The sequence below is a fragment of the Symphalangus syndactylus genome, chromosome 8 (assembly GCF_028878055.3).
Source record: "Symphalangus syndactylus isolate Jambi chromosome 8, NHGRI_mSymSyn1-v2.1_pri, whole genome shotgun sequence".
In the NCBI taxonomy this organism is placed as follows: domain Eukaryota; kingdom Metazoa; phylum Chordata; class Mammalia; order Primates; family Hylobatidae; genus Symphalangus; species Symphalangus syndactylus.
The window spans coordinates 35,702,897-35,728,232 of record NC_072430.2 but is presented as its reverse complement, the minus strand read 5'-3'; the positions used below and the strand labels follow the sequence as shown (position 1 = coordinate 35,728,232).

The following is a 25,336-nucleotide window of genomic DNA, read 5'->3' as shown; positions in this document are numbered from 1 at the left end:
ATACTTCATTCTTTTTATGGCTAAATAATATTCCACTGTTATCAGTGCATTTATCAGCTGATGAACATTTGGGTTTATACCACTTGGATATCATAAATAGCGCTGCGATGAACAGTCACATACAAGTTTTTGTTGAAAAACATGTTTTCAGTTCTCTTGTGTATATACTTAAGAGTGGAACTGCTGGGTCATATGGATAATTCTATACTTAATTTTTGAGGACTATCAAACTGTTTCCCACAGCAGCTGTACCATTTTACATTTCCACCAACAATGCACAAGGGCTCCAATTTCTCCAAATCCTCACCAGCATTTATTTTCTCTTTCTTTTTTGAGTATAGCTATTCTAGTAGGTGTGAAGTGGGTATCTCACTGTGGTTTTCATTTGCATTTCTCTAATGACTAATGATGCTGAGCATCTTTTCATATGCTTGTTAGCTATTTGTGTATCTTCTTTGCACAAATGTCTATTCAAGTCCTTTGCCAGTTTTAAAACTGCGTTATCTTTTTGTTGTTACGCTGTTTAAGAGTTCTTTATATATTCTGGATTGTAGATCCTTATCAAATACATGATTTGCAAATATTTTCTCCCACCTACTCAGGAGGCTGAGGCAGGAGGATCACTCCAGCCCGGGAGGTCAAGATGCTGAGGCTGCAGTGAGCCACGATCATGCCACTGCACTCCAGTCTGGGCAACAGAGTGAGATTCTGTCTCAAACAAAAACAAAAACAAAAACCACCTTTTTAATCTACAAAGTCCACTTTTTCTTTGATTGCTTGTACTCTGGGTGTCATGTCTAAGAAAACTGTTGCAAGCAGCTGGGCACAGTGGCTCACGCCTGTAATCCCAGTACTTTGGGAGGCCAAGGTGGGCGGATCATGAGGTCAGGAGATCGAGACCATCCTGGCTAACATGGTGAAACCCCGTCTCTACTAAAACAAAAATAGAAAAAATTAGCCAGGCATGGTGGCAGGCACCCTGTAGTCCCAATTACTCGGGAGGCTGAGGCAGGAGAATGGCGTGAACCCGGGAGGTGGAGCTTGCAGTGAGCCGAGATCGCACCACTGCACTCCAGCCTGGGCGACAGAGTGAGACTCTGTCTCAAAAAAAAAAAAAAAAAAAGAAACTGTTGCCAAAGCTATGGAGATTTACCCCTATGTTTTCTTCTAAGAGTTTTATAATTTCAGCTCTTAGATGTAGGTCCCTAAACCACTTTAATTTTTGTATGTGGTATGCCGTAGGGGTCCAACTTAACTCTTTTGCATGTGGATATCTAATTGTCCAAGCATAATTTGTTGAAGACTATTCTGTCCCTACTGAATAGTTTTGGTTGATGTTAAAGTTTTGCAACAAATAGCATAAATATCAATATTCTACTTCAAAAAGATAAACCTAGTTTACAGATCCAAAATGTCTGAAAAGTGAAAGAATGAAAAAAGCTGTACCAGGCAAATTCTAACCACAACAAAGCTGGTACAGCTCTAACAGTATCACACAGACTTCACGGTTAAAAAAAAATTACTAGCAATAACTTAAGACATTCTGTGATCATAAATGGTTCAACTCACTGAGAAAAAACAATGAATGTTAAACTTACATACACCTGTTTTGAGGCTCAAAATATAAAAAGGAAAAATGGCAGAAAAACAAGAAGAAACATATCAACTACCATAGCAGGAAACATGAACGTATCTCACTCAGTAGTAAAAAATGGATCACGTGGCCAGGCGCGGTGGCTCATGCCTGTAATCCCAGCACTTTGGGAGGCTGAGGCAGGCGGATCACGAGGTCAGGAGATCGAGACCATCCTGGCTAACACAGCGAAACCCCATCTCTACTAAAAATACAAAAAATTAGCCGGGCGAGGTGACGGGTGCCTCTAGTCCCAGCTACTCTGGAGGCTGAGGCAGGAGAATGTCATAAACCCAGGGGGCAGAGCCTGTAGTGAGCCGAGATCGCACCACTGCACTCCAGCCTGGGCGACAGAGCGAGATTCCGTCTCAGAAAAAAAAAAAAATGGATCATGCACACAAAAAATATCAAGGATACATAAAGAGCATCTGAGCAAACCTACTGACAATATAAATCTAACAGACACAAATACCAAACAAGTGCAGAAAACACATTTTCAAAGCATATACAAAAACTGACCAAATCAAGCAAGTCTCAAGCAATTTCAAAAGATTCACACATCACACAGATCATATTCTTTACAAAAAAAACAGTTAAGTCAGAAAAGAACAGAATGGGAAAAATACACTAGAGAGAATAAAGCTAAGTTTACTCTTTGAAAACATTAATAAAATCAACACACCCCTGGTAAGACTGAACAGGAAAAAAAGAGATGGCACAATAATTATATTAGGAATGAAGATGACAAAGGATTCTGGCATCAAAAAGACAATATCATGATTAACTTTATGTTAATCAACTTGAAAATTTAGATAAATATATAGAGAGTCCTAGAAAAATATAACTTATCAAAACGGTCTCAAACAGAAACAAAATACTTGAAGGGCATGAGATTACTAGACCCAGGTATCTGTAGTGGCATGTTTTAACAAATATCAACAGAAGAATTAAATACAATCTTTGAAAAAAAAAAAAAGAGTTCAAAATAGAGGAAACATGTCCCCAAATTTATTTTATAAAGCTACCATAAACTGAAAACCTTGTAAGAAGAGTATGAGAACAGAACATCACAGACAGTATCTATCACTCATAAATATCTACAAAAAAGTCCTCAACAAAATGAATTCAGTAATTTATAAAAAGAGAAATATAAAATGATCAAGTTGTGCTATCCCAGGAATACAAGATTGGTTTACAAATAGAAAATCAATTAATGAAATCCATTATAAATAACATTACAGTGAGAAATTGTACAAATCATTGCAGAAAAAGTGTTTAATTAAATGCAACATTCGCTTACAGTTTAAAAAACAAAGCAATGCAAAGAAGGGAATTTACTTAACCTGATGAAGATATCCATTAAAAAAAAAAGAAAACCCACAACGAACATTAAACTTAACAGTGAAGCATGGAAAAGATTACTTTTCAGTTTAAGAAGAAGGGAAGGGTGCCTGGTATCACCATTTCTAATCAATATTGTTCCCGAAGGCTTAGCCAATGAGCCACAAAAAACTGCCATTCTTCATATAAGATGTAAATGTCTACACAGAAGATATGAAAGAATCTACAGATACATTATGAGGACTAACAAAAGACATTAGGAAGGTGGCTGGTTCAAGGATGAATATTAAAAGCTCTACATATTTCCATACTACCAATAAACAACTGGAAAAGGTAATAAAAACATGTTACTTAGAGTAGCATTGAAACTATAAAGAATTTAACGGGGGAAAATGGGCAAGAGACCTCAATAAGCACTTCTACACAAAACACAAATATCAAATAAATACACAAAAAGAGTTACAAAACTCCTAAGTGAGGAAATGCAAGCTAAAACCAAAATGAAATACTATTTTCTACCTACCAGACCAGCAAAAATTAGGAAGCCTGACACTAGCAAGTATTGATAAGGGGTATGGACATCTGCACAATTAAGTACTGAATGGCAGAAGTGATTTGGCATTTTTTGTAAAGTTGCAGACGCGCATGCCTTAGGAGCCAGAAGTTCAATGTTTAGGTATAAAATTTAGAGAACCTCTTGCATTTGTATCCCCAGAAGACACACAATACAATATTTTATAACTGTTTGTAACAGTTAACAATGAGAAACAATCCTGATGTCCACTGGATTAGAAAAATTGATAAATAAAATTACGGTATATACAGCAATGAAAGTAATTATAGCTATATGCAACAACGTGGATAAACCTCAGGAGTATCATTCTGAGGGAAAAAACCAACTTGCAGAAGAATACGTAATTACTTCATTTATGTTATAAACATGCAAAACTAAACAATATGCTATTTAGGAATATACATATATACGGTAAAATATAAAAGCAATTAATAATCAACACAAATGTACAAGCAAAGGTACTTTGATGGCCTAGGAAAGATGATGGGATTAGGGAGAGGCACGTAAGCCACTTTAAATAATGGAATTTTATTTTAACTAGATGGTGGGCACCAGGATGATTTTTATCTTGAAACATTTCTATTCATTTGTGTCTATTCAATATTTAATAATAAACTATGTTTTCTTCAGAAAAAAATTACTTAGATAATTTAGAAGAACTCTGTACTAAGAAACAAAAAGACTGCATTTTAGGCTAACGAAGGCAATTAACAATGAAAATTGTGGTGGGACAAATAGTTTTTGGAGCCTAGTAACTAAGCTGGAATAGTGAGGAAAACCAAGGCATATTTATATTCTTCTACAAGAACACAGACATTAAGGGTACATAGGTTTTTAAGGAAGTGGTATAGAATATGGACCAAAAGGTTTTAAATATTTAATACATTTGTGACATTTGGTTCTTGAGTTTGCTCTCTCCCCAAATGTTGCCATGCTTTTTAAATTACTGAAGCAAAAGATTAACCACATCTATTTATCTACCAATGTCTTATGTTTAAGCCACGTTATAAATGCATAAGCCAGAGTTAGAATTACCTGTACTCTTTACTACATATATTAATACAATTTAATGTGTTATACATTTTTTATTACCAGCTATATGAAAGTTATATTTTATGAAGATAAATATAGCCAGAACATAAAAACCTTACTAAAGTTAAAACAATCTAACTTTATCTTTAAAATCTTACGCTGTACAGCACCTAACAGTCTCTGAAAAAACAGGATATAATTTATCAGTTTTGTACCAACTAAAAAAGGAAATAATCAAGTAGATTATCATTTTAAGTATTTTACTAGAAACTTACTTCTTCCACCTGCCCATCTTCAGCTCCATCTTTCTCTTTGTCTTCCTCCTCATCATCATCGTAGTCTTCTTCTTCATCTTCATCTTCTTCAGACGACGTATCCCCAGTTCCATCAACTTGTAAGACCAATGGAGCTTGTGTTTGAGCAGGCTGGGCCTGTGGTTGCTGCTGGCCAGTTGCAGTTATCTGTGCTTGGGCTGGTGTAGGTGCTGCCACTGTCGTAGGTATAACTTGAGTCTTATTTCCTGTAAATAAGATTTGCTGAGGCTGGATGATGACACCTGTCTGTGGTGAAATCCCTCCAGGAAGAGGAGCCAGTACCTAAAGCAAAAGAAAACCATATAACAGTAACTAGTTAAGAGGATCAGGTATGGTACACAGAAATAGGAACAAATGCTTAAGATTATCACCAGAACGGCCATATTTCATACACAGTTAAAAACTACCAAAGTACAAAAGCAATGTTTAACTAGCGTAGTGACCCACTAAATTTCTATTTTATCAAATTTCTGGAAAATAAGGATTTTCTAAAGATAACTGCTTCATTCATTGAGCACATACTATGTATATGCCAGATACCAGGCTAAGAGTTACACACTGCCTTCACATGAAGAACACTGGACTGAGAATCTGAAAACCTGGGTCTACCTTTTTCTTTTTTTTTTAGATGGAGTCTCGTTCTGTCACCCAGACTGGAGTGCAATGGTGTGATCTCAGCTCACTGCAACTCCTGCCTCCTGGGTTCAAGCGATTCTCCTGCCTCAGCCTCCTGAGTAGCTGGGACTACAGGTGCGTGCCACCATGCCCGGCTAATTTTGTATTTTTAGCAGAGACAGGGTTTTACCATGTTGGTCAGGCTGGTCTCGAACTCGTGACCTCGCGATCTGCTCACCTCCCAAAGTGCTGGGATTACAGGAGTGAGCCACCACGCCTGGCCAACCTGGGTCTACTTTTGTCTGAAGTCAGACATAAATACAGCAGAGGCAAGTCATTTAACTCCTCTTGGCCTCTGTCATTTCACTGTCAAACTAGGCTCAATGGTTCTCAACCCTGGCTGCAAATATGAACCACCTGGCAGCTTAAAAAGTACTGATACCTTGGCCATACCCCTAATATTCTGATTCAATGTGAGATAAAAGCTAATTATTTTTCTAAAAACCACCAGATCAGATTTCTGAAGTTCCTTTCCAGGTTCTGCATCTAAGATTCTAAAGTAAGCCACAACTTGAAAAAATATATACTAACAAATATTAATTAGATGTATTATAATAAAGGAGGAGGACTGGATGCTTGTTACTTGCCATTAGGTCCAAGGAATGCAAAAATAAGACACAGTATTTCCTTTAAAATGCTTACACATGGTGTAACAACACAAAAGACAAAAAAATGGTACAACAGACAAAGCACTAAAAACTCAAAAGCACAGAAGATATAGTACAAATATGACATAGTGTTATGGGAACACAAGAGAGTGTACCAAATTCAACTTGGGGGACAAACCATGATCAAATATTACTTATATCATTAGTAAGTAATATTTGAGTTTCTGTTTGTGCTTAAAGGCAGTGGTCCCCAACCCCTGTTAGAAACCGGGCTGCACAGCAGGAGGTGAGTGGTGGATGAGCCAGCATTACTACCTGAACTCTGCCTCCTGTCAGATCAGCGGCAGCATGAGATTCTCATAGGAGCAGGAACCTTACTGTGAACTACACATGCAAGGATGGAAGTTGTGCACTCCTTACGCCTGATGACCTGAATTAAGTTTCACCCCGAAACCATCCCCGCTGCCCAGTACGTGGAAAAACTGTCTTCCGCAAAAACCAGTCCCTGGTGTCAAAAAGCTGGGGGACCGCTGCTTTAAGGAGATTAGCCAGGTTTTTCTATGTGTTTGGGGGAAGTGCAGGGAGTTGCCAGACGGCATTCTTAAGAGAAGTGTAACATCAAGTGAAACCCAGAAGTTGACAGCAGTACATAATTTTGGAAAAATGTAAATAAACTGGATTAATAGTACTGCTCTGATCTTGTCTCTATCATCATACTATTTTATTGACATTTAAAAAAGAGACAGACACATAAACATATAAAGTACATAAGTTCCTCAAGAAAATAACCATTCCTCTTTCATTTTAGTGCTCACAGCACAAGAATATAACACAAGTAGATCCAAGTGTTTATTTTGATGTAAATGCAGCTAAAGAAAATACCTAGGAGCATGGCAAGAAATAAACCTGGAGAGTTCAAAGACACAAGATCCACAAAAGATTTTATAAACCATGTTGAGTTGTTTAGGCTTTTCTCAGTAGGCAATGAAAAGCTGTTAAAAGTTTTAGGATTTTTAGAAAGATAGGCCAGGCACAGTGGCTCACGCCTGTAATCCCAGCACTTTGGGAGACAAAAGCAGGCAGATCACCTGAAGTCAGGAGTTCAAGGCCAGCCTAGACACAGCGAAACTCTGTCTCTACTAAAAATACAAAAATTAGCTAGGCACAGTGGTGCATGCCAGTAATCCCAGCTACTCAGGAGGCTGAGGCAGGAGAATCGCTTGAACCCAGGAGGCAGAAGTTGCAGTGAGCTGAGATTGTGCCATTGCACTCCACCCTAGGCAACAGAGCAAGACTCTGTCTCAAAAAAAAAAAAAAAGAAAGATGACTATACATCAGCCAGGTTAGGAGGGCACAAGATGAGAGGCAGAGAAACCATTAAGGAGACAATACAGTATTTTAGTGACAAATTATGGACAGTATGAACTAAGGAAATGAAAAAAGAGGCTGAGAAAAACACAGTGTCAAACATATTAAGGGACTGCAACCATGGCAAAACTGCAGTTAAAGAAAAAAAAAGGCCAGGCGTGGTGGCTCACACCCGTAATCCCCGCACTTTGGGAGGCCGAGGTGGGTGGATCACAAGGTCAGGAGATAGAAACCATCCTAGCTAACATGGTGAAACCCCATCTCTACTAAAAATACACAAGTTAGCCAAGTGTGGTGGCGGGCGCCTGTAGTCCCAGCTACTCGGGAGACTGAGGCAGGAGAATGGCGTGAACCCAGGAAGCAGAGGTTGCAGTGAGCTGAGATTGCGCCACTGCACTCCAGCCTGGGTGAAAGAGCAAGACTCCGTCTCAAAAAAAAAAAAAAGAAAAAAAAAGAAAAACCATTAACAAGAATTGGTAGGGCTTGATACCTTGGATATTAGAGGTAAGGAAAAGGGAGGATTCTACACACCCACTTCCAGTAAGCATCATAAAACTAGAGTCATGTCGGCCTCATTCACTCCTAAATCCCCTGACCCTTGTGAATACCCCGAGACTCAGTAACTGCTTATTGAATAAAGGCCGAATGACCAGCTTAGGAAGCTGGAAGGAGAGTGCTGCCACCTTCGAGGGATGATGAAGGATGGGCAGAGACAACAGTAATTGTTTAATACATGTTTAATACATGCTGAATCTAAGTTAAGCTGTATACAGGAGAAATTTGAAACAACTGGGTCTGTAGCACTGAAGAAGAGTCTTTTGTGCATATAAAGAGAGGGAAACTACCCAGGGAATACACATAGAATAAAACAGAACCCTATACTGATCATAATAGAAGATTATTTTACCTGCTGTATAACAGGAGCTTGTACTCCACCAGGCTGCATTTGTGGTATAACCTGTTGTTGTAGAACCACTGACTGCTGAGGCTGAAAGATATATTGGGCACCATTGGCTGCTCTGACCACCTGAAGAAGCTGGCCTAAAGCAAAAAGCATGCATTCCAAGTTATCATTTTAGCAGAGACCATCTCAAAAGAAATGAATTCATATCTAATTTCATACCACCAAAGGCACAAGAAATTATCAAGAAAACTAACAATTTTATTAAAAGTTGTCATTCATACACAGTATGCATAATCCTCCCCTTCTCTGACTTCTCGCCATGTTCAAATACATTCCTTAAAATGTTTTATTTTTCATATTTACATCCTCATTCAGCTATTTCCAACAGGGTTTTAACAACAGATTATGAGACTTGACTAAAGCTTACATTATCTTTGCTAACCTTAGGAGTGCAGAAAGAGCAGTAAGATCAGACACCTCGGGAGCTGTTCATTTTTAAAGCTTTAAAGGAACAAAAGCTTAATAGCTCATTTAATATCTTGAACCAAACAAGCACCACAGAACTTTGCTTCAAAATTGGTAAAAGCAATAAAGGTTCGCTGAACCAGTTATCATCATTATCATACAATTCACACAGAATCAAATTCCCCCAATATGTTCCTTTAGATAACCCAGAATCTTGAATTGATTAAAAAGCAAATTACATCTTATTAAAATATGTAGCAAGACAAACCCCTAATTTCACAAATTTACACATTAACAAAAATAACATACACAGAATAGAAAATAAATAATAACTATATAATCAAGATTACAGGGGACACTTAAAATCCATGTAAATAAATTTTTCAAGCACCAATATGCCAAAACACAAGAGCTAGACATTGGTCTTTTGTCAATGAAGAGATACTATGTATAATAATAGCATACAATAAATTTGCTCTTAATATACTCTAGGAATTACTTTGATATCACAAGTTCAAATAAGTTTAATACTCACTTGGCATGTTAAATGTGTTCAGTAAAAAACTAAGTAACCATTTTTATATAATCATACTTCAATAATAGGGTTATCATGCAAAGATCAAAGGTTCAAGTACAATTTTCATCTTCTTTACTGTATCCTCAACAACGATTACAGTTGTATGTGTTACGGCCCTCAAATAAAGTTATTTTAATAACCTAAACCAAATGGTAAAAGAAATATTAGTATTTTCCGTCTTTCAAAGAAGACAAAACCTAAGGGGTAGATAGTACAATTTTCTGAATTACATTTTAAAATGGTTCCATCATTCCTAATTACCTGAATTTGTTAATATCTGCTGAACAGGAGTCACACCTGCAGGGAGTGCTAAGGTAGCAGCTGTAGCAGCAGCACTCTGAAAAAAAACAAAGAAAAACTATCAAAACCACATACATATATAATACTATCTGTTTATCTCTAGCATATTTTAATAGTATATGAAACTTTTTGTTTAGAATATACCAAAATTTTAAAAATCTAGTAAGGCTAAATCCCATTTTATAAAATGGTACAAGAAAGACCAACCTAGCCTCAACAACCTACCAAATTATTTTAAGCAGTTAAATACAACAATATAATTGGGTTTTTTCCCCTGGAGAAGGTGCTCTAAGTAAATCTCACAGGTACTGCAGTTTTTTTTTCCTTCTTGTCCCATCAATCTTCTTTAAGGTACCAAGCCTTCCTATACTCAATCTAACCTATACATTTTTAGACAATACCCACATTAACAATGCTGTACAATATATGAAATAGCTATTTCATTATTGCTTCCTTTCCCACTGTTTCCTTATGCCCATTTCCTTGAGATAAAAGTATAATTGTCTACTTTTTAGAATTCTTAACTTTTAAAATTTCTACTAAAATCAACTTATACCTATAAAGAACACTGTATCAGAAGACTTCACCGGGAGTATAGCTGACAATTCTTCTAAGATGCCATATTAGCAAAGAAAAAAGGGACATATTGGCATTATATTCTAGGTGAAACGTATTAATACAAAAAATCTGTAAATCTTAAGAAAAGTCACACCAGGCAGACTGGCTTACACCTGTAATCCCAGCACTTTAGGAGGCCCAGGTGGGCAGATCACTTGAGCTCAGGAGTTTGAGACCAGCCTGGGCAATAATGGTGAAATCCCATTTCTACAAAAAATACAAAAATTAGCTGAGCATGGTGGTGCACACCTGTAGTCCCAGCTACTTGGGAGGCTGAGGTGGGAGGATGGCTTGAACCTGGAAGGTGGAGGTTGCAGTGAGACAAGATTGTGCCACTGTACTCCAGCCTGGGCGATAGACACAAACTTTAATTTCAACATTTTGAAATGAAGTTAGTATGTGACACTTAAGTTATAAAGATATAGACGAGATTCTATTATGAATTTCTTTAAATCCAGGACAAATTCTTGACTTGCTGGAGAGTTCTGGAATTTTCTCCTCCTGTCCTCCCGCAAAGAATTATGCCATTCTCTGGTTTTTTATTCTGTACTGTAAGTATTTTCCTGTATCCCACTATAGCTACACATTTTGCTAGTTTTTTCCCTCTCTTTTCAATCTTCTTTAGGTACCAACTATTCATACATTCAATCTAACCTACACATTTCTAGAACTACCCATATCTGGAAAAGCTTAAAAAAATAAATATAACTGCTTTGGAAATGCTAGTGTCAGAGAAGTCAACAAACTTGGAAAATTATTAAACTGAGTTAATAATTCAACTACTGTCTAGTCTGGGCTCTAGGTATATAGCTTTCCAAGAAAATACACTTGTTGCCACTTGACAAATCTAAGTAATTTCTACATCTTGGGCCTGAAATTTCCACCGTGTCTCCGGAATTTAACTATAGCCTACCAGGGTGATCTGAATTTAAGTTGGATACTCAATTACCCAATTTAAGATAAATCTTGTCTATATAAGCAAATTAAAGGTTATCTAAGTTTAAGGAAAATATTAACCACCACATACTATTAAGAAATATTTAAAAAGAAAAAAACAAAAATATTTAGAAATATTAAGTGCCTATAATTCATATTTTGAAAGATAACAATTCTTCCTCTACCAGCAAACTGACGTAGTAGTTTCTATATAGAATACATGACCCAATAACTACCTGCACACCCTCCACAAATTCAAGCTGCATAACATATATTTGCTGAGTCATATACCATACACAAACCACCTTATACTTAATAACTATTAAAATTTCTTCTTGTATTCCACAAAACAGCCCAAACACAAATAATGCATTAGACCAATCATTTCATAAAAAAGAACTGAAAACAATGGTTTACTAGAAGTTCCCTGAAATAGCTTTCTACTATATTATCTCACGTTTTTATGATTAGTTCATTTCTAACGCAAACAGAGCCATTAGAAAGAACAAATATATTTTTGCTGAATATTTCTGAATCATAAGTAATAATGCAAACCCACAAAAACCTAAAACGCTTTTATTGGTACAGAGCCTATACTGATTATGTTCAGAAATACATGAAGGAAACACTGACTAAAAACAACAGAGTAAAATGTAAAATATACAGAAATGTTAAATCAATTTTCCTGAATAACTGACCTATGATTTGTTTAAATACATATGCTCTTTAGAATAAAGGAGACTTAACCAGTAAGTAAGAGATGGACCACTAATTTTTATCCCAGAAATAACTTATTAATTCAAAATTCTCTTCCACAACATTTAAAATTCTTTTAGAGGGGCCTACCACAAGAGATTCTGCCAAAATTTGTTTTAAAATACTGCGAGTGATTCCCTAGGATATAGCCTTAACAACATCAACTGCAATATGCAACATATAGTGAGACTTTTTTTTTTAAGGGTGGAGGTTAAAATAAATTGGGGCCTTAGACTTAAAATGGAGTTTTTTCCAATAAAAAATCCTGTGAGAAATAACAGGCATGAAATTTTTTATTTTCATGTAAAAGAAATGATTCTAGAAACTGTAACTACATGTACAAATAGAGATCCTTGATATTTGTGAATTTAAAAATTGCAATTTCTACTATCATGTAGAAACTTTCAATTCTGCCCCAGTATGAATTTGTGAGGCTGGTAATGTGTAAGAGGAAGTCATCTGTCTAGTGGGTAAGCCCTTCTTATCTGGCTTATAAATCACAAATGAGCTTTGTGATTCAGTATCACTCACAAAGTAGAACTGATCTTTCCATATACTGCTTTTTGGTTTAAAAAAAAACTTGAGGCTGGGCGTGGTGGCTCATGCTTGTAATCCTAACACTTTGGGAGGCCAAGGTGGGCAGATTGCTTGAGGTCAGGAATTGGGAGATCAGCCTGGCCAACATGGTAAAATCCCGTCTCTATTAAAAGTACAAAAAAATTAGCCAGGTGTGGTGACATACACCTGTACTCCCAGCTACTCAGGAGGCTGAGGTGGGAGGATCACTTGAACCTAGGAGGCGGAGGTTGCAGTTAGCCAAGATCACGCCACTGCACTCCAGCCTGGGCGACAGGGCAAGATTCCATCTCAAAAAAAAAAAAAAAAAATTGAACGGAAAAAAAAAAATCTCATTCCTAGTACTAACTAGTTACATAGGTTAAAAGATCTTTTTACAAATATTGATTCTTTCACCTTTAAATAAAAAGTTTTGGCTGAAGAATGAAATGTAAGAGCTGAGTCACCACTCAATGAAATTAACAGTCTGTATATTTTAAACAGAATAAAGAAAAACCATTTATAAGGAAGTCTTGAACTACTCTGACTGTATTTTAATGTTTTATCCAAAAAAAAAAAAACAACTTCAAGGTATAGGTAAAGATTTTCTAAGGATCTGAAGAGGTTCTTTCAAGTTTACATTTAAACTATACTACGTTTGTTGAGAAATATTATATGTCTAAATTGTAATTTGAAAATATGAGTGAGGACTTGTAAAGTTTAGTGGATAGTCCTCAGAAATACAAAAATTCTAATGTAACTCAACTGGTTAAAATGTATTCTGTGGTAATTTACACACTATAATGACTTATTAGACTATACTATGGTTAAGTCAGAGCAATATTTTTAAATGCTTGATTTTAAAAATAGTTATATTGAACTATGAACAGTTGATCTTCATTTTTCAAAAGTTCACAATTCTTAGCCTTCCCACCCTCTTGCAATTACTAGGTCTCCTGAAACAGAACCATACTTGGCATTATAAGCTTGGTAGGTACCCTAAAACTTTTTCGGAAATAGTAGGGAATGGAATAACTCTCACAAAGCACTATTCTTTTGGTATTCTTAAACAATTCCATAATTTTATGAACCTTAATGTCTAGGTACCAAGCTAAACTTCAGATCCAATATTCAGGAAACTAAAACAGCTGTTTTGCTCGAGTCTTCAATAAACTTCAAGTTGTTAATATATGACATATATAGGCATAATCACAATTTGGGTTAGAATTAAGTACAGCCAATCAAACTGCTACATTCTGAGTCTTACCATGTTTGATGCATTCATATGCTGTATCAACTTAGAATCTGGAACAATAACTTGTGGTGCTGTGGCTACAAAAAAACAAGCACACATGCAAACAAGCAACCATGAGGCTATTTTATAATCACAAGAACACTTTACATACAATGATGAAAACTTTTTTCATGTTTTCTGCACTCAAATGCTTTCAATCATTTGATCTCAGGACATTATAAATTTATATGGCAGATGACAGCTGTGATATACCCACCCTATACTAGAAAACATTAAAAAATATTTAAGCCCAGGCGTGGTGGCTCACACCTGTAATCACAGCACTTTGGGAGGCCAAGGCGGGCGGATCACTTGAGGTCAGGAGTTTGAGGCCAGACTGGCCAATATGGTGAAACCCCATCTCTACTAAAAATACAAAAAAATTAGTTGGGTATCAGGCTGAGGCAGGAGAATCACTTGAACTCGGGAACTGGAGGTTGCAGTGAGCTGAGATCGCGCCACCGCACTCTAGCATGGGTGACAAGGTTCCATCTCAAAAAAAAAAAAATTAAGTGACAATTCCTAAGGATGCAAGGGAATTTAGGAACATGAAGTAGTGAATTATCTTAACACCTAAAGATACACAATTCTATGCATTCTTAAGTAAACTGGACATTTTCAAACATAATTTTGTCTTAACTCAAGGTTAACTGTTTTACTGATACAATGATACCACTGTTGCAATGAGTTACTAATCCAGTAAGACTAAGCTCAAAAAGTTGTGACTAGTTTTTGAAATCCACATAGTCCTTTTCTTCCAAATATGACAACTGACAGACTCATGCTACTTTCATCAGCTGTTTAAAAAATACAAATCAGCCGGGTGCGGGGATCCATGCCTGTAGTCTTAGCAACTCAGGAGGCTGAGATGGGAGGATCACTTGAGCCCAGGAGTTCTGGGCCGTAGTGTGCTATGCTGATCAGGTGTCCAAATAAGTTCAGCATCAATATGGTGGCCTCCTGAAAGCAGGGGACCACCAGGTTGCCTGAAGAGTGGTAAACCGGCCCAAGTCGGAAAAAATACAAATCAGAAATAATGGCAATGTTACTTAAGTGTAAAAGGAATTAAATGTTTGATTCCGCAAATTTCAGAGAATAGACGGATAACTCCATTATCCTAATATTCTCTGAGTGAAGAAAATCAAATTTTAATTTATGATGACCTAAAATCCTAATGCCAGGTCTGAAGGCAACAGGAAGAACAGTCATCAAAAAAGAATAAAAGGATAAAGTTATTTGATACAAAGTACACATCAAAATTAGGTATGAAAAGTACCACTAGATATCAACAGTAAAATAACCCAAATACACTCTTCTACTGTGTGTCATTACCAATTTTAAGACACATGTATTTACTGTCAAATGAGGCAAATGGGTAACTAAATGATATTAAAATGAACTTTTCATTTACTTCTAGTGTCCTCTCCCATAAAAGCAGATGCACTGAATTATAATGCTCAGGAAGTTTTATAACTGAATAGATGTTTGTCATGAGAGAAAATACAGATCAAGTTTCTTAGCCTTTTCTGGGCTGAGATTTTCCTTAGCTGTGAAACTGAGCCAAGGGCTATTTTACAAAGCCCTTATAAGATGCCAGTGAAACAGTATCTATAAAATGACTTGCAGAGTACAAAGCACTATGGACACAGTCTATAAATATTTGCTTTTTCTTAGCTTTAATCCAAGTAATATAAATTAAGATATGTTATATATCCACTCTTAACTTAAAATAAATCTAATTCAGTGCATTTAGGCTTACATAAATTACTATGGAACTGAATATTCAAATTGCCAAAGTATACAAAAAACTCCAGAATTTAAGATATATTTTAAAATCTGATCTGAAACAAGTCTTTGAAAGAACATGTTTTATAGAGAAAGCAAGTAACTATTTTACCATATAAAATAATAAAGCCCTTAGTAAATAAACCTTTTAGATTTAACTTAGGAAATCCATCACTATACAGCCTTTTCAAAACAAAATATTAATATAATTTCTCTGAATATCATCTTAGGCTTTCAATTAGTAAATTACTTGTCTACCATTACTCTACAGATACAATCTACATTTTATACAAATTTACATACATTTACATACACACACACCCCTCAGCCAAGAGTAAGTGGAAAAAAGCCCGAAATCAACAGAGGGGTTTTTGTTTGTTTATTTTTAGGTTCTCCATGCGCCCCTTAAAAGACAAGATCCAAGAAATGCAGAATATTTCTCTTCTTTCATAACAACAAACTGAATTTCCAAGTCGTAAATAGGAAAACAAATCCAGTCTCACCTTGCTGTGATGCGGGAATAAGGACCTGCTGGGTCTGCGCTTGCTGAGGTACCGTCTGCTGAGGCTGAGCTTGCTGATGATGGTGATGGTGGTGATGCTGCTGCTGCTGGGGTTGATGCTGCTGTTGAACTTGCAGTAGAAGCTGCTGCTCTTCTGAATGAAATCCATCTACTGCCCTGGACTGCATTAGTTTGTTTTCCCATAACTAAGGCAAAGAACATTAAAGATTTCTAAGTGAAAAATAACTCTGGACAGATGAACACAACAGTTTTATTAATCTCTTTATAAAGTTATTCCATTTTAAAAACTGATACAGACACAGAAATACAACAGATCTATAATTCTAACCCAAGTGTTAACAATAACAAAAACAAAATTTTAAAGTCGCAAACCTCATTTTTGCCACATCAGAGTACTGGAGATTTTGTTTCCTTTTATATCTTCCAATAAACTTTCTATAGTAATTCCTGAACCAGCAGCTATTATTTAGCAATGAGTTTCATATAAGCAACTTCTTTAGTAATCAAAGATTATCCTTTATGATATCAAAACCATTACTAAACTATTTTTATATGGAACTTTTTCCGTATAAAAATACAAAATACAAAATGTTCTGCTTCAACATATAAAACATAAATTCTTAAATAACATACAAAACATAAATTCATTTACAACAGTGAGAAACATACAGGCAATCCCCCAAAGAAGAAAAGCCTAACTTTCCATCTGTCCAATCCTACATAAAGAAAAAGAACCGGCAATGCCCGAAGGTCTTAGTAGTTATCCCAACTTTCCACACTTCTTGAAATGTCCTTCCTTCTTCCATTATGCCAATTGGCAATCCTTTTCTGTTTAGCCATTTCTATTTTCTCATTTCACCTTAGGTTCTATGATGGGAAAAATCAGAGTGGACCAAAAGAAAGAAAAGAAAACATGTGCAATGATTTCATTCTTCTACCTAACACATTTCCTCTCTACCAGGTTTAGTGTTCAATCTCGAGCCTTAACCTTATAAGAAACTGGCCAAAAAGTCACAAACTATTCCCTGAAAATACAGATAAAACTTCATTCGGTCATTCTGTACACAAGGATCTACACATACTTTGTCTTCTCCTCCAGGATTTGCTCTTGGGATATTGCCTAATTGACCTGAAGCTTCTACCAGATCCTTCAAGAACTTCCCTTTGCCATACTCACAGAGAGTTTTTTATTTTTTTATTTTTATTTTTTAATTTAAGAAATAGAGACAAGATCTCACTACGTTGCCCAGGCTAGTCTCGAACTCCTGGGCTCAAGCAATCTGCTCACCTTGGCCTCCCAAAGAGCTGAGATTACAGGCATGAGTTACCATGCCTGGTCATACTCATAGAGATTTTTTATAGTCTTCTGACCCTTCCAATCATTCCAGACATTCTAGATTTGTTGTCTTGATGCTAGTAACAATTCCACTAAATCTCTAAGGGCTTACTGAAAAAGCAAATGTTAAGGTCAATTTCCTAGGGAATCCTACTGGCAGGCCCAGTATTTAGACTTACCTGAAGTCTATTCTTAGAGAGATGGTAACAAGATGTATCTCACTGGTTGTTGAGAGGATTAAATGACATATCTATGTAAAACAATTATCAGTGTTACATAAAGTTGGTGATCAAAATTTATTATTATTGGTGGCAGTGGTGGTGGCACTAACTGTTTAATAGAGCCTTACACCAGAAGTCAGGCACCCAGTTAGTCCTGGTTTGGCCATTTATGTAACCTAATCATTTATCTTTCTTAAGCATCTTCTTCACCCAAAAGGGGAACCAATTGAATTAGATTACTTCTAAACTCACTTCCAGTGAATAAATTTAAGTCTCTGCTAATCCCGGGCGAAAAACAGCTAGCTTCTTCCCGTAGTAACAAGTACTACTTTCTGAGAGCCCATGTTGTGTCTGATTCATCTCTGTAAAGTAGGCATCTAGAATAGCGCACCATCAAAATAGACACTCACATGCTAAATAAAACACATTATGACTAATGTATTATATATAGTAGGGCTTCCAAACACTCTTTTATCACCCAAACCTTCTACATCTTCTCCTCTCTTCCAAAACAAAATAAAGCCTGTTTCTTGTGAGCCAAAAATCAAGGTGAAAAAAGGTCTTATTAATGTTTTGTTTAAAAAGTTTTTTAAATCATAATTTTCTAAATTTTATGCTTCACTTTTACCACCTCCAACTGGTTTACCCACAGCAATCTCAACCCATCACTTCTACGAAGCTCCTATGATAATGGCAAACATTAATGAATACCCATCATGGGTGGCTAAGTACTAGGCACCATGACTCACCTAGACTCCCATGTAAACGACCTAGGAGTCAGAATCCACCCCAACAGCCCACCATTATTGTCTATTCTGATTCACTGTTCCAATGTATCTCTATGACATGGCCCTGGTCCTTTCTGCCCAGCAGTACTGCAAACAGTAGTAATGTAGTGACTCAACTCTTGAGTGTCCTGCATCAAGTCATACAGTCCACAAATAATTATGTCCTATATGCCAAACACTGTTACACGCATTGAAAAGATACAGTGAACAAACCCGAGAAAGATGCTCGACCTTACAGAGCAGACATTCCAGTGGACACTTGCCCTTCCAATCTATCCTCTATAAATGAGTGATCCTCAAAATGTGGTTCTAGACCCAACATCAGCATTACCTGGGTACTTGTTAAAAATACTAAATCAGCAGCTCTGGGGGTTATTCAGGTTATTCTGATGTATGCTAAAGTGAGAACGGCTTTAAAATCTAGACCAATGTTTTTCAAACTGAGGACTGCAACCTACTAGTGATTCACAGTCAATTTAGAATTTTCTTTGTAGCCCTCTCTCCTCTCCCTTTCCTTTCTTTCTCTCTCCTTCCCTCCCCTTCTCTGTCCCTCTCTCCCTTTCCTTTCCCCTTCTCCCTCCCTCTCTCCCCTAAGAATGTTTTTTGTAAACAAAATAGAACTGAAAGAAAAAATCAGATTGTATTGCACTGAGAAAAAACTTTTGCAGATTTTTGTTATACATACATACACTTGTGCATATATTTATTCAAAATGTTAAATACTATTAATTCTTAAGGAGGGTCCTAGTCAAGAAGTTTGAGAAACACTGTTCTACACTGTTATCAGGTGAATTTTTTAAAATTTATAAATATGATACCCTCTGCTTAAAAACTGGAACCACAACAAAGTAATTAATCTATTTATCTATCTACCTACCTACCTACCTGATATGGTTTGGCTGTGTTCCCACCAAAATAACTTGAATTGTATCTCCCAGAATTCCCATGTGCTGTGGGAGGGACAGGTAATTGAACCATGGGGGCCGGTCTTTCCCACACTATTCTCAGGAGATCTGATGGGTTTATCAGGTGTTTTTGCTTTTGCTTGTTCCTCATTTTCTCTTGCTGCCAACACGTAAGAAGAGTCTTTCACCTACCGCCATGATTTTGAGGCCTCCCCAGCCATGTGAAACTGTAAGTCCAATTAAAGCTTTTTTTGTTCCCAGTTTTGGGCATGTCTTTATCAGCAGCATGAAAACATACTAATATAGTCAACTGGTACCAGTAGAGTGGGGCATTGCTGAAAAAATACCTGAAAATATGGAAGTGACTTTGGAACTGTCTAACAGGCAGAGGTTGGAACGGTTTGGGGAGCTCAGAAGAAAACAGGAAAATGTGGGAAAGTTTGGAACTTCCTAAAGACTTGTTGAATGGCTTTGATGAAAATGCTGATAGTGATATGAACAATAAGGTCCAGGCTGAGGTGGTCTCAGATGGAGATGAGGAACGTGTTAGGAACTGGAGCAAAGGTGACCCTTGTTATGCGTTAGCGAAGAGATTGGCGGCATTTTGCCCCTGCCCTAGAGATTTGTGGAACTTTGAACTTGAGAGATGATTTAGGTTATCTGGCAGAAGAAATTTCTAAACAGAAAAGCATTCAAAAGGTGACTTGGGTGCTGTTAAAAGCATTCCGTTTTAAAAGGGAAACAAAGCATAGAAGTTCAGAAAATTTGCAGCCTGATAATGCTGTGGAAAAGAAAATGCCATTTTTTGAGGAGAAATTCAAGCTGGCTGGAGAAATCTGCATAAGTAGCAACGAGCCTAAAATTAATCTTCAAGACCATGGGGAAAATGTCTCCAGGCCACATCAGAGACCTTCACTGCAGCCCCTTCCATCACAAGCCCAGAGACCCAGGAGGAAAAAGTGGTTTCAGGAGCTAGGCCCAGGGTCCCCATGCTGTGTGCAGCCTAGGGACTTCGTGCCCTGTTTTCCCAGCCACTCCAGCTGAAACGGGCCAACATAGAGCTCAGGCTGTGGCTTCAGAGGGTGGAAGCCCCAAACCTTGGCAGCGTCCATGAGGTGTTGAGCCTGCGGGTGCACAGAAGTCAAAAATTGAGGTTTGGGAACTTCCACCTAGATTTCAGAAGATGTATGGAAATGCCTGGATCCCAAGCAAAAGTCTGCTGCTGCAGAGGCAGAGCCCTCATGGAGAACCTCTGCTAGGGCAGTGCAAAAGAAAAAGGTGGAGTCGGAGCCCCTATACAGAGTCCCTATTGGGGCAGTGCCCAGTGGAGCTGTGAGAAGAGGGCCACGGTCCTCTAGATACCAAAATGGCAGACCCACCAACAGCTTGCACCGTGCTCCTGGAAAAGCCGCACTCAATGCCAGCCCGTGAAAGCAGCTGGAAGCAAGATTGTACCCTGCAAAGCCACGGGGCGGAGCTGCCCAAGACCATGGGAGCCCACCTCTTGCATCAGCATGACCTGGATGTGAGACCTGGAGTCAAAGGAGATCATTTTCGAGTTTTAACATAAGACTACCCCGCTGGATTTCAGACTTGTATTGGCCCTGTAACCCCTTTGTTTTGGCCAATTTCTCCCATTTGCAACAGCTTTCTGTACCCCCGCTGTATCTAGGAAGTAACTAGCTTGCTTTTGATTTTACAGGCTCATAGGCAGAAGGGACTTGCCTTGTCTCAGATGAGACTCTGCAGACTGTGGACATTTGTGTTAATGCTGAAATGAGTCAAGACTTTGGGGGACTGCTGGGAAGCTATGATTGGTTTTGAAATATGAGGACATGAGATTCGGAGGGCCAGAGACAGAATGATATTGTTTGGCTGTGTCCCACCAAAATCTCAACTTGAATTGTATCTCCCAGAATTCCCACATGTTGTGGGAAGGACGCAGGGGGAGGTAACTCAATCATAGGGCCCAGTCTTTCCCATACTATTCTTGTGATAAAGTCTCACGAGATCTGATGGGTTTATCAGGGGTTTCCGCTTTTGCTTCTTCCTCATTTTCTCTTGCCACTGCCAAGTAAGAGCCTTTCACTTCCCACTATGATTCTGAGGCCTCCCCAGCCATGTGGAACTGTAAGTCCAATTAAACCTTTTTTTGTTCTCAGTTTCAGGTATGTCTTTATCAGCAGTGTGTATATGTCTTTATTAGCAGTGTGAAAATGAACTAATACACCATCTAACAACCTGGAATACTTATTTGCAAAAGATTCCTAGGTCTCATTTTACTACCCCTATCAAGCCAGACTCTCTGGAAAATCCAAAAATCTGCATTTTAACTAGTATCCCAGATAATCCTCACACTAAAGACCAAGCTCCTTAGTATAGCATGTTACCACACAACAATTGCTACTATAACTTGTACTCTATTTTCTCACAGTACCAAATTACTTGGAGATCCCTGAATATAGCATATGTAACCTTAATAGACTATTCCTTATGATCAGCAGTTTTCTCCCACAATTCCCTATACAAATGTCAAAGTCTCAACAGCCTCAAAGAAAAGCCATCACTCACTGCCTCCATGCATAAAAGACATTTCTATTTTGTACTTACCACACAAAGTCTACCATTTCTACCAAAGTATGAACATCTTCTGGGCAGCAACTGTCTTATTCAGGATCTAATTTCAAAGAAGGGAAAACAAAACTATTGTCTTCTAGAATACTGTTCCTATATAAGGATGCTACTGACATTTTGGGCAGGACAATTCTTTATCATACAGAATGGTCCCACAATATGCAGGAATTGCAATATTCCTGGCTCCTGCCTAATAAATGCCAAAAATCCTCATGAAATGTTGAACATGGCCCCACACATTTCCAACAGCTTTGGGAGAGGCAAGTAATCTATTGAAAATCATTATTTACCAAGTACTACAATACTGGTTCTAGGTAATGTAAGACATACAAAAAGAGTATCATACAAGTACTTTGTATTAAGCTTATAATGCCAATTACCACAAAGTTCAAATTAATTGAATGTTTACAGTTTCTCTACAATTCCATTTTCACACAATCTTAATTTTATTTATCAAAATATTAGATATCAACTGTTTAAACAATGAGGCCGGGCGCAGTGGCTCATGCCTGTAAACCCAGCACTTTGGGAGGCCGAGGTGGGCAGATCACGAGGGCAGGAGTTCAAGACCAGCCTGACCAACATGATGAAAATAAATAAAATAAACGATGAAACACTATTTTGGCAATAGTAATCATACTGACATACGTTTTTGTTTTTGTTTTTTTTGGATATGGAGTGTCACTTTGTTGTCCAGGCTGGAGTGCAATGGCACGATCTCGGCTCACTGCAACCTCCGCCTCCTGGGTTCAAGCAATTCTGTCTCAGCCTCCCCAGTAGCTGGGATTACAAGCACGCGCCACTGTGCCCGGCTAATTTTTGTATTTTTAGTAGAGACGGGGTTTCACCATGTTGGCCAGGCTGGTTTCAAACTCCTGAGCCCAAGTGATTTGCCCACCTCGGCCTCCCAAAGTGCTGGAATTATGGGCATGAGACACCGCACCCAGCCACTAACATAGTATTGAAAACAATCGGGAATACTAATCTTTGCCAGGTATCTGAAATTACATGGAAAAAATTCATCTTCTGTTCCCAAAATGATTCAGGTGTACATTTGTATATCGTGTTAACTAGACTAATAACTAAAACTTACTAAATTCTGTGTACTTTATAAATACATGTACAAACTAGTTTTTTCACAAAAGTCCTATAAGATAGACATTATTATCTCCCTTTTACAGAAAAAGAATCTGACGAGAAAGAAGTTAGGTAGCTTATCCAATATCACTATAATGGCAGACAGAATAGGGATATAACCCAGGTGGTCTGACTTCAATGTCCCAGTCAGGGCTGGAGAGTGAATGTCTCTGCATTCTGTACCCCAGGACCCTCACCTGCCTCCCTTTAATCCCAGTACTAGTCCAAATTCCTAGTCTCTAAACTAGACTGCAGAGCAAGTCGCCGACCCTCAAAACCATCTCAGGTGCCACCCACCAACAACCCAAGATCTAGTTAAAACTCGAGATCCCGCCACCGCACTCCAGCCTGGGTCACAGAGTGAAGCTCCGTCTCAAAAAAATAATAATAATAAAAAAATTTTAAAAAAAGACAGAGAGAGAGAAATAACCATAAAAATGTGCAACCAGCAGCCATCAGGGCTGCTCTATGGAGTAGACATTCTTTTATTCCTTTACTTTCTTAATAAACTTGCTTTCACTTTGCACTGAGGACTCGCCCTGGATTATTTCATGTGCAAGACCCAAGAACCCTCTCTTGGGGTCTGGATCAGGACCCCTTTCCTGTAACACATTTTTCTGTCTTATAACATATTTCTGGCGACCACAGAAAGGGCTATAGTGCAGAAACCCTGACTCAATGGCTACCTTTGGGTAAGTATTGGGGTTCTGTAACATATTTCTGGTGACCCACAGAAGGGACGATACTGAGGAGACCCCCGACCCAAAGGAAAATCATCTGCATGCACCAGGTGGCTGACTTTAGGTAAGTGGGGTGCATATACCCGGGTAAAGAATGGGATTGGGGCAGGGCGTGTGTGTTACCTTCCTTTTTACTGCTAAGTACTGTATATGTCACATGGAGGCAAAAGGGCTAGGTTCATGGCTCTACCATTTATTAGCTAAATGACCTTGTCAAAGCACATTCCAAGTCTACTTTCTCATCTATAAAATGTGATGAGACCTACTGATCCCCAAGTTAATCCCCTTACCACTCCCCTACTGTTAATCCCCAAGACCGTGGAGAAAATGTCTCCAGGCCACATCAGAGACCTTCACTGCAGCCCCTCACATCACAAGCCCAGAGGTTAGGTGGCTAAACCTGGCAACATGGTGGGCTAGAAATTCTGAAGGATTCTCCTACTTTCACAAAACATCTAGCTCCTGGATAAAATATATTACACTTCTGGGTTCCCAAGAAATAATGCTATAGAAACAGAGCTTTCCCTAAGAGTAAATGAAATGCAATAGTAGATTATTATTCAACTTATGGTCCAAATATTTATACACAGAGTGTATCAAGTACTTTATATATATAACTAGAGTATATTTAGAATAGTGGTTCTCAGCCAGAGGTGATTTTGCACCCCCAGCGACATCTGGCAATGTCTAGAGACATTTTTGGTTACAACTGAAGAGTGCTACTGGCATCTAGTGGGCAGAGGCCAGCTGTGCTAACATCCTACAATCAATAGGACAGCCCCTGCAACGAAGAATTAACCAGTGCAAAATGTCAATAATGCCAATGTTGAGAAATCTGAACCAGGGGCAGGTAAACTGAATTTTAGATATACTTCCAATTGAGGCAACTCTTCTCATTTGTTTTATTAAAAAGAGAGAAAATGTTTTATATCTCCCACAGCACTTGACATTTGGACATAGGTAAGCTGGAAAATCTAGAAATCAGGTTGATTTTATCATTCACTTTGAAAAGAATTTCTACAGTGTCATTCCCACCCATAGACACTCACCAATCCAAAACACATTTATATTCAAATATAGATTTACTGAAAACCAGGGCTGTATTTTATTGTGTTTTTTCTACCTCTCACAATTTACACATTAAAGTAGGACCACAGTGTTTCAAGAGATAACCTCAAAGATTGGGTTGAAATATTCTTATCATCTCCCTTTCTGCTTACCTCATTAACCCTCAAATTACATGCATTCTCATCATTCATCTTTGTTCTCAATCTAATTCACCACTGCCTCCTTTACAGCCTTATAAAAGCTTTTGAT

General features: G+C 37.8%; 1 protein-coding gene and 1 non-coding gene across 6 annotated transcripts in view; both read right to left on the bottom strand.

Moving 5' to 3' along the window:
• The window catches only part of GTF2A1 (general transcription factor IIA subunit 1), a 66,803-nt gene that overhangs the window by 11,842 nt on the left and 29,625 nt on the right, over positions 1-25,336 (bottom strand). For 4 of the 5 annotated variants that reach the window (XM_055288546.2, XM_055288548.2, XM_055288547.2 and 1 more), the window contains exons 3-7: positions 16,239-16,443; positions 13,924-13,988; positions 9,753-9,828; positions 8,453-8,586; positions 4,856-5,176 (exon numbers count right to left, since the gene is read on the bottom strand). In XM_055288546.2, the coding sequence (XP_055144521.1) occupies positions 4,856-5,176; positions 8,453-8,586; positions 9,753-9,828; positions 13,924-13,988; positions 16,239-16,443 (801 nt within the window). Of the gene's footprint in view, positions 1-4,855; positions 5,177-8,452; positions 8,587-9,752; positions 9,829-13,923; positions 13,989-16,238; positions 16,444-22,118; positions 22,186-25,336 lie in introns of all 5 variants that reach the window. The other variant, XM_063645525.1, reaches the window with a different exon arrangement.
• On the bottom strand, positions 15,018-15,161 carry LOC129489048 (small nucleolar RNA SNORA79). The gene has a single exon (XR_008659869.1). It is a non-coding gene; the product is annotated as a small nucleolar RNA SNORA79 (small nucleolar RNA).